This window comes from Vicugna pacos, unplaced genomic scaffold (assembly GCF_048564905.1).
Source record: "Vicugna pacos unplaced genomic scaffold, VicPac4 scaffold_76, whole genome shotgun sequence".
In the NCBI taxonomy this organism is placed as follows: Eukaryota; Metazoa; Chordata; class Mammalia; order Artiodactyla; family Camelidae; genus Vicugna; species Vicugna pacos.
In genome coordinates, this window is record NW_027328757.1 from 295,844 (window position 1) to 305,790 (window position 9,947).

Here is a 9,947-nt window from a genome sequence, read left to right on the forward strand (position 1 = left end):
TGCACAGGTGTGCAATAAGGGTATGAAAATCAGCTTGACATCCTTAGTCAGTAGGGAAATGCGACCAAAGCCACCATGTGATGCCAAAGCACACTCATAAGGATGGGTAAAACAGAAATATTTTTTAGGTGAAAAATAAAACATATTTACCAGGATGTGGAGACATTGGGACACTTATACATTACTGGTGGGACTCTAAAATGATGGAGTCACTGTGGGAAAATATCTGGCAGTTCCTCGAAAAGTTAAGTGTAGAATTACCACTCAGTGGGTCTGAGTACAGCAAAACGTTACTACTCAGTGGGTCTGAGTACAGCAAAACGTCTTGGACTGTCGACTGAGAAATCATTCTAGGAAGCCTGTCCTTTTAATGTCTGTCATGCCGTATTAGTCTGCTCGGGCTGCCACAACAAAATGCCATAGACTGGGCAGCGTAGACAAAACATTTATCTCCTGCAGTTCTGGAGGCTGGGCAATGCAAGGTCCGGGAGCCAGCACGGTCGAGTTCTTGGTGAGGGCCCTCATCTTGGCTAGAAGAGAGCCGACTTCTCCCTGTGCCTTCACATGGGGGTGGTGCAGGGGAGATCAAGATCTATGGTCTCTTCCTATAAGGGCACTAATCCCAGTGTGTGGACCCCAGCCTCATGACCTCACTAAGTCTTCATTACCTGCCAAACACCCTGTCTCCAAATACCATCACATTTGGGTTGGGGGGGGGGGAGTAGGGAGTGAGGTGGGGGTAAGGGTTTAACATTTGAATTTCTGGGGGGAGGGGGAACGGTACACAATTCAGTCCATAGCAGGTGCTTAGCTTAGCCCAGTTCTTTAAAAGAAGCCTCTCTCTGTCTGTCTCTCTCTCTCCCTCCCTCTCCGTCTCCCGCTCTCTCTCTTCGTTTTATAGAGTCATGAAGTGAATGGGGGAGCAGTGATGAAACACCTTTCAGCTCCTGTTTGTAATGTGTCTTCAGCTCTTCATTCTCACTACATCCGTTTCAACTTTGTATGTTCTTTTCTCAGTAGCTTTAGCAACATTAAGACCTCCACGTTCTCTTTCTGTCTCCTGTGCGAGGTTTTTACCATTGCTGATACTTGATCTATCCACGTCTTTCTCCCCCTGTAAATAACTGTGTCTCCACTGGCGTGAGCCATCCCAAGGTGGAAACTGGGGAACAAATCCAGGTTTGTATACCCCAGCGCGCCACCCTATAGGGACACTGCAGTTTTGCTTGCAATGGTAGAATGAAACGGAAGGGACTTGGGTGGGCTTCAAGAGCCACCCAGGACTCGAAGGCCCCCAGGGAAGCTGAAGGCCTTGATCACTCATTGGGCCACGGGCATGTCAGTCTTTGCCTGTTGGCCAATGAGCTCAGAGCTGGCGCTGGAGGAAGTGGCTCTTTGTTGACGTTTCCAAGCTCCGCCTCCCACTGCCAGTCAGCCAGACGCTCTCCCGCCTTGGGGACGGCCGCCACCACCGGCGCAGGCGCAGTCTCCCCGGGCCACTTCTCGGGCTGCCCCGGGGGCTCTCCTGTCCCGGGGCCCCCACAGGCGCCTTCGCAGACTCTTCTTGTTCCCTGCGCAGCCGGCTTCTCTGCCGCCCCCTCTGCCGCCCCCGCCACCTCCAGGCGGGCCCGCTGCCAACAGCCTCCCCGCAACGGCGGTCAGCCCGGCGGCCGCCATCTTCGCCGTAGTCGTCGCTGCAGCCGGGTCGGTGTCGGCCGCGTCCCTCCTGCCATGTCTGCCGCAGAGGAGCGCGGCCAGATCCCAGGTGGCCGGGACACAGCTGTTGGCTGGGCGGGCGGCGACAACAGACTCCTTGGGGTCGGTGCGTCACCTTTGGAAGGGATGGATGGAGTCCAGGGCGTCTTCAGAGTCCTTCCGGAGGATGAGGGTTGGCAGGAGGAGGTCGCCGAGGCCGCAGCGGAAGAGAACTGGGCTGTAGAGCTGGGAGAGGAGGAGGGGGAAAGGGAAGAGTTTGAATTCGAGTTCGAGGACCAGGAGGAGGAGGAGTACCAGTCAGAAGAGGGGGACGAAGACGAGGAGGAGGAAGAGAGGGAGACAGAAGAGGAGGAGGAGGACGGGCAGGAGGGCACAGAAGTCGTCTCGGGTGCCCGTGAGGCCCCCACCGTGCGGTCTGGGTCCCTGTTCCGCATTCTGGTCCATTCCCTTCTACACAGCGACCGTGACCTGGTCCGGCCCCACGCGGGCCGCGTGGGGGCTCGGCGCCGCTTCTGGCAGCGCTTGGACCTTGCAGACCTTGCAGACCTTGCAGACCTTGCAGAGGGCCCCGCGCCTCCTCAGGAGGTGGAAGCCCCGGGAGAGGGACCTGTGCCCCAGGAGCGGGAAGACCTGGGAGAGGAAGCTGAGGTGTGGGGGGGCGAGGCCCTGGCTGATGCCTCCCAGTCCTGGGAGGCTGGAGCCTGTGGCCCCGAGGGCAGGGCCCAGGCTGGCGAGTGGCGGCCGAGTCCTCAGGCCCTCGCAGCCCCTGTTGGGGCGTCTGGCCCAAAGGCAGGCGGTGCTCAGCGCTTGCCTCTAGCACTTACGCAGCGGGTCAAAGCTCTCAAAAACCTCCAGGCACGACATGCGCAAGTAGAAGCCCAATTCTATAAAGACCTTTTTGATCTCGAGAAAAAGTACGCTGCCTTCTACGAACCTCTGTTCGATAGGAGAGCTGCCATCATCAATGCAATTCATGAGCCCACAGAAGGGGAATGTCAGTGGGCAGTAGGTGTGGCGGAAGGGGCTTGGGAAGAAATGGATGCAGAGCCTGAAGGAAAGGGGCAAATAAATGGCATACCTCACTTTTGGCTGACAGCTTTTAAAAATGTCAAGATGCTCGGTAGGATGATCCGGGGAAATGACGAACTTGCCCTGGAGCACTTGACAGATGTGAAAATAAAGTTTTCTGGGGTCGATGAACCAATGGGCTTCACCGTAGAATTTATCTTTGAGTCAAACGAGTACTTTTTCAACCAAGTTCTGACGAAAACGTACCGAATGCGCTCAGACCCAGATGATTCTGATCCCTTCTTCTCCAGAGGGCCAGAGATAATCAGCAGCACAGGCTGTGAGATCTACTGGAAAGAGGGGAAAGACCTCACCATGAAAACTCTCGAGCTGCAGAAGTGTGAGGGCCGTGGAAGTGTGGTACCAGCCACGGACAAGGTGCCCAGTCGTTCCTTCTTCACCTACTTCTACCCTCCTGATTCTCCTGAGGGTAGGGTATTGGATATCGCCACTGATTATAAGTTGGGCTATTTTTTCCGTGAAGTTCTGGTCCCAAAGTCCGTATTATTCTTCACGAAAGAAGCGACTGAATATCAGTGTGAAGACTCTGATGAAGAGGTCCAAGAAGCTGAAGGGCCAAGAACCGAAGAACCAGGGCGAGGACCTGAAAAGGATGTGGACCCAGCAGAGGGCAGCCCCGGGGAAGCCAGGTATCTGTGTGCAGCTCCGAGTATCACCCAGCCATTCCTGACATAGGCCTATTGTGTTATGTTTTTAAGTTTCCTCCACAAAGCAAATAGTAGTAAAGGAAATTTGGCTAAAGCCTAGTTTCAGGACAGCTTAACGTTCGTAAGGCGTGTATGCTAGATAATGTAGAATGGAGCGTGTTCTGAAATGTGCTTCGCTCCCAGCTGCAGGCCCTCCGAGCGGTAGCTGTAAGACTTCTGCAGGTGGGAAACTTATCAGACCTGGTAGCCGCGAGCACTGTTTGTCTGGAACACAGTTGCCAGAACAGGCGGCTGAAGTGACTGGAACGTGCGCTAGCTGGGCCTTCATCAGTGGGCTACAGCAGTACGGTCTCTTGGGCTAACTGGGAGAAAATGCCCGTGAGAATGTGACTGCTGACAAAGGTGTAGCAAGTGAACATTTTCAAGTGGGAGCCCACTGGTTGATTGATACCTAACTGTTTGTTCAGTTGTAAAGGTTTATATTTCATGGGACAGTCAGTCAAAAGAGAAGAACGTTAGCCTCGGTAAGACTGTTGTTCACCACTGAATTGGTGATTAAGTCAGCTTGTATCTTGCCTGTCCTCTCCTTCTCTTTCTTCCTTTGCTTTTCCCTGTCCTTCTCTTCCTTTTCGCAGGCCTGGAAACAGAGGGTCTGGGAGTGACTGATGGATAGAGCACAGGCTAGTAAGGTGGAAAGACTGACTTATTTAATGAGTCTCTCAAGAAAACAACAGCAACAAAGCAGGCGTTTCTGGTGTTTGGCAAGTGGGAGAGGAGGTTGGTGTGAGGGGTGCATGATGGACACGTCCAGACGTCTGCGTCGCAAGGGGAAAATGTGTTGATTTCTCTTGATGGTACAACAGGCGTACGTAGGATTGCCTGTTTTCTTAGATTTAGAAAGTCAGTGTTGCATGTTCTTGGCTTGCAATTGCTAATTGTCTCTTATTTCATCCCACAGTTCTCAGGCATAGAAAGACACGATGGAGGAAGAAACAACGAAATTGTTCTTCACGGATTTGAGATTTTCTGCTTCTCAGTAGCCAGTGGGAATTTTATCAACACTGGTTTTGTTCCCGATTTCATCATGCAAAAAGTGTTATCCACCTTCATCTGACTTTTCTCTTAAGTTTTTCAGATACGTTTGACAGCATTTGCCCCTGTTAAAAATAAAAGTTTGCCAGAAATGGATAAGCTGCAGAGTTCTTAGGTATATAACACTGATGCAGGTCTATCCTTGTATCTTTTCTTTTTGCTTTGTGCCACCTTACTGTCATTGAAACCGTGTCTTAAGTTCTTTTATTGCCGCCACAAGTTAATTAAAATGCCAGTGTATAAACAGTTAACGTAAAGGGAGAGGTGGAGGTCTAGCCCCTACTTCCTTCTATTGAAAGAAACCGACGGATGACCAAGCTCATCCGGAGACCAGATGGTGCCACTGGGCTGCTGTGGACCAGCGGCATCAGCGTCACCTGGGAGCTTGTGAGGAATGCAGATGCTCAGGCCCCACTCCAGAGTTACTGAATCAGACATTCTGAAGGTGGGCCGGCAATCAGAGTTTTACGTGTCCTTCAGGTGACTCTGAGAAGCACACTAGAGTTTGAGCATCACTGGTTTAGAGCAGTGATGGGTGTGGGGGGCCGGGGAGGACTGTGAGGGACTGAGCTTCTCCTGTGGTAAGGCCAGCGCTGACCCAGCCACTTGACACTATTTTCGGTCAACTGGACGGGACAGCAAAGGCTGGAGTGGGGATGAGACTAGAATTCTCTCAAGGGTCTGAGACACAGAAAGACCTCCAAGAGGGGCAAGGATTGGATGGTGGCAGTGGCAAAAGTGGGTGAGGGAACAGACTAGTTTCAGAAGGATAGAACCGTTACGATACCACGAATACGAAGTTTAAGAGCATGTAAAACAATCACATATTGATTATGGACGCGTATATGTAGTAAAAGGCATGCGTGGGGGGGGGGGGATGCACGCACGGAGTGTGTAGAGGGGCACGCATGAGAACGACAGACCCCTTGCTAAGGGTAGTGGTGACGTCTTGTGGAGAGGGGGAGAGAATTCAACTGGGAAGGGTTGCTCACAGGGCTGCCATAACCAGTTACCACAAGGTAGGCGGGTGGCTTGAAACAACATAAAAGTTTAATCTCCCACAGTTGCAGCAGCCAGCAGTCTGAAAGCAAGGTGCTCCAGGGGAAAATCCTCCTCATCTTCTCCAGTTTCTGCTGCCTCCTGGCATTCCTTGGCTTGTGGCAGGAGAACTCCAGTCTCTGCCTCTGTCTTCACAAACTGGACAAACTGTAGCATATGTAAGCTGTAAAGTTTTCAGGGCAACGTTCAATTAAGGGCCTGCATGCCACGTGTAAAATTACTTGAAAGTTTCAAATCAACTAATAAACTATTAAACAAGGTATCTCATCTACCAAATAAATACACCATCTTGATTGCCAGGAAACCAACTTCAGATTTAGAATACTTTGCATATTTCAGGGTTTTTTCCTTGTTTAGCTCGTTACGCTAATTTAAAATCACAAAGCTATCGGTAACAAGTTTGTGTTAGCAATAGTTGCGTGATATTGAAGAGGGCACGTTAGGAGACCGGGAGTCTCCAGGTCTGTCCTCTCCTGGGCCAGGCGTATTAGTTCTCCATTGCTAAACAAAACCAAATCACCACATAAATGATAGACGGATCAAACTACAGGAACATACCTAATGTAATCAAGAGTGTGACATTCCATTGACATTTTCACATTCTGATGGTTAGAAGAAAATCACAGGTCCAGGCCAACTTAAGGGGATGGAAAATTCAAGAGCAGGAATAAGAAAAAGTTTGAGGGTCACTTAGGGTCTGTGTACAACACCTGTTGTGTGCGTACAATACCTGGGCTCCTCAGAGTTCTGTTCCAGCGATGTGGGGAAAGGGGGACCCCCACCCCAGGCCGCTGGTCCACATCACAGGCCCCAGGTCCAGCCTCTTCCTCTTCTCTACTCACTCTGAGCTCCATTCCTCACCTCAAGAGATCTCACGTGCACATACGTGGATGTTGAAGTCCACTTGTCCCCTGTTCCCTGAATATAGTCACCAACAGTTGGTTTCCTCCCAGTCCTGGAAGTAAGTATAACAGTGCAGTGCCACTTAACCCTCAGAAGCACAGATCCAGGGAAGAGGAGCATGCAGGCTTCTTGGAACTTGGGGTTTAGGGCCACTGTGCAGCAAATTCAGGACCCCTGATACATGGAACAAGGTTGGGAGCAGGCTGTGTGCACATCTCCTTGATCTCACACACTGCACCCTTGGCTGTTTGCAGAGAGATGAAGCTGGAAGAGGGTGGTAGTGGCTCCCCTAAAGTGTGGGATCCGTGACAAGCCCCTCTAGCCTGGGTCTCAGAGCAGTAGTAAGACCAGCAGCTGGTTCATCACAGACACTGTGACAGCCAGCCTCTAAGAGCACCCCAATGATCCTGTCTCCTGGTGTTCATGCCCCAGAGTAGAGCCCTACCTCATTTAATAGAGATGACCTATGTGACCAAGCATTTGTCATGCAGCAATAGAAAACAAAACAGATGTTGTCACAGAGTAGGATTTTGTGGTAAACAACAACAAACAAGCAAACACCTGAAAGGTGGGAATGGCTTTGGAAATGGCCAGAGGGCAGAATCTGGAAGGACTTTGAAGAGAGTGGTAGAGATAGTCAAAGATGCTTTGAAGAGACCATTATCAGAAGCCTGATGGCCATTGTGGAGCCTGCCTGTGAGTGTAAAGGGAAGTACAAAAAACGTTATTGGAAACTGGAGGAAAGGATCCCTTTTTAAGTAGTGTAGTGGTGTGGGAATTAAAAAAAAATGAAGTGTTGAAGGTGCTGCCTGTCTTCTTACCATTCATGGCAAGATGGGAGACAATAAAGTTAAAGTAAAGGACGGACTTTAGCTTAGATAAAAAGGGAGACAGAACCTGCTGCTTTGAAAATCCCCAGCCTCTCCTAGATGGCAAAAGATACTAAAGTTAACAAAAGGCTTCTAGGCAAAGGCAGCATCTAGAAGCCTTCCAGAAAAATATGATGTAAAGATGAAGCCAAGGATGTGACAATAAGTCCTCTGTTTAGGCCTCAGGACAATCTGGGCCAGTACCTCAGAGATCCTTAAAGTGACAAAACAGGACTTCTAATAGAAGTTGAAGGATATTATTCCTAAGCAGTCTCAGTAGAAGCCCAAGGCCCAGAGGACTTATCTCAGAGAGTTGTGGATGTGCCTGTGAATGAAAAATACTGCAGAGAATACTAGTAAACAAAGAATGCAGAAGCTATCAAATCATCAGCGGCTGCCGCACCCCCCAGGGAAGACAAGCCTGCAGCCCAGCCTCTGCAGCCACTCACAGCAGTGCGCCCTGAGGGGACTCAGAATAAGAAAGGACAGGATACTGGCCCTGGCTAGCTGGGTGCTTGTCAAAGGGATGAATTCAATGAGCCCAAACGTTTGGTCCCTCGCATAGGAGAAAAGAGCTAAATTCTTTAACTTGGGATGTCTGGTTTTCTTCAGTTAACAAGTAATCTTTAATGTTCTGACTACCTGGTCTTTGTTGTAAAACTCCTATATATCCTGGCTCCTCCCGTACCTCTTTGGAGCAGTCCCTCAGAGCAGTCTGAGAGGTTGTTATCCCGGGCTCAGAAGTGTCCACCAAATAAAACATAACTCTCGACTTTAAGGCTGTGCATTTATTTCAGTCGACAGTTTTGGCGACCATTACAAAGGGACCCAGAGCAGACTCCTCTCCTTCGCCTGAACTCTACGAGGATCTGGAGCCTTGGTACCAGCAGAGGCCTCTTGGGCCCATCCGCCTCCTCGGAGAGTCCATACGAATTTGGATGAGTCTCTCCTGGTTCTAGGGTCTCTCGTTATTAGTTGATGATCTAAGTTTTATTCAGTGGTGTTAAACTCCTCTCTGGAGGATAGGTTATCCTTGAAACAGGTTCAAGAAGTACCTGGGTTATCCTCAGTGGAAGGCACTGGGAGGATTTTACTCAGTTTAGACATTGAGTGGTTCTATCCTCAGTTAAAAGACTGGAAAAACTTTGTTCAGTTAGGAGAACAATGAGTGTAGGGTTGGACTGGGTAATTAGGGAAAAAACTGGCCTGTCATTTTTGCTTGAATTGGCAACCTTAATAGAGTTTGTTAAAATAAAACTGAAATTTTATGAGAGCTGTTCGGCTCCAAAGATGGGACCCTCCTCTTGGCCGGTAACGGCTTTCTTAGGTGACTGAGAAACTTTCAGGAGTGGTGGAGGCCAAGACCTCATACCATGCATATGCCCCTGTAGGGAAACCCACTAGCAATTGGTACACTGACAAACTTACCTTAAAACAGGGAATATAACTTTCAAAACAAAAGAAAAAGGAACGACAGATTGCCAGTCTCCAACTAATACACCAGCCAGGTTTATGTACGTAGAAAGCTTACAACTTTAATTGGGAATTAATGAAAATCTCACCCTAAAAATAACTAAGGCAGGGCTCTTTTATTGCATATACAGTTAAGTTTTTAAAAAATGCCAGCCTGATAAAAGCTTTTTTCAGAATTCTGACCTTACAAAAACCCTTTTAGGACGAACTTGAATTTCTCTTCCTGTGTCCTTGAAATGTAAATGTTTTATCTTTCTCTGGGCATTTTGTGTGTATGTATGTATGTATGTATTATTTTTTTAAAGAAAACTTGGACTCTGCCATCCAAAAGGTACAAATATGATACATATGGCAACCAAGCAAATAAATTGGGATTCTGAACAATACTTTGATTGTACCAATTCTCAGGCATTTTGCCATCTTAACCTTCGTTGCATCAGCCTGGACCACAACGGCCTTTACCTTTTGGGGAGTAAACTTGAATTTTATTTAGGCAGCACCCCCTCAACTCTCTTGTGGGAAAGCCTCTTCATCTTATTGGTTTGAAATCATTACTAATTATATATATATATGATGTGTATATATATATATATATATATATATATATATAATGATTAATATATATTAAAAAATAATACATAATACATATATATTATATATATGTATTATATACATGTATATATACACATGTATATATATACATGTATATAATATATATATAATACATCATATATATATATAATACATCATATATGTATATATATAAAAAATTGACGGCCAGATGATGGATCCTTTAAATTGGAAAAACGTCTAACTTGGTAAAACTTTGGAGAGCTCTCATTATGAATAGCAGTTTTATTTGTACCTATAAAAATCAATCAGATTTAAAGGTAAAAATGTATATGTCTAATGGTTAACCTAAGAACTCCCTCAGTTTAAACCAAAACTTGGTTTGGAAAGCGATATTTGTGTTTTCCCTTTCCCCTCAATGGGTTTTAGAGATGCTATAATAAAAACATTAGAATACTTGATGTTAATTAGGTTGAGTAACTTGAAAAAGGAATATAGAAAATGTCTAAAAGACTTTTTTTTTTTGACA

General features: G+C 47.6%; 1 protein-coding gene across 2 annotated transcripts; it reads left to right on the forward strand.

Annotated features, from left to right (window-relative positions):
• Window positions 1–1,828: 1,828 nt before the first annotated feature.
• On the forward strand, window positions 1,829–4,643 carry LOC140694640 (nucleosome assembly protein 1-like 1-A). Of its 2 annotated transcripts, XM_072957792.1 has the most exons (3): window positions 1,829–3,162; window positions 3,305–3,434; window positions 4,411–4,643. In XM_072957792.1, the coding sequence occupies exons 1-3, from the start codon at window positions 1,843–1,845 to the stop codon at window positions 4,470–4,472; spliced, it is 1,512 nt and encodes a 503-aa protein (XP_072813893.1). In that variant the 5' UTR covers window positions 1,829–1,842; the 3' UTR covers window positions 4,473–4,643. The 2 variants fall into 2 exon arrangements, with proteins under 2 accessions (XP_072813893.1, XP_072813892.1); XM_072957791.1 differs by having other exon boundaries at window positions 1,829–3,434.
• Window positions 4,644–9,947: the final 5,304 nt, after the last annotated feature.

What these genes read in the sequence shown, in the direction of transcription:
- LOC140694640 (XM_072957791.1), top strand. Translation starts at nt 1,843, where the DNA reads ATGGATGGAGTCCAGGGCGTCTTCAGAGTCCTTCCGGAGGATGAGGGT.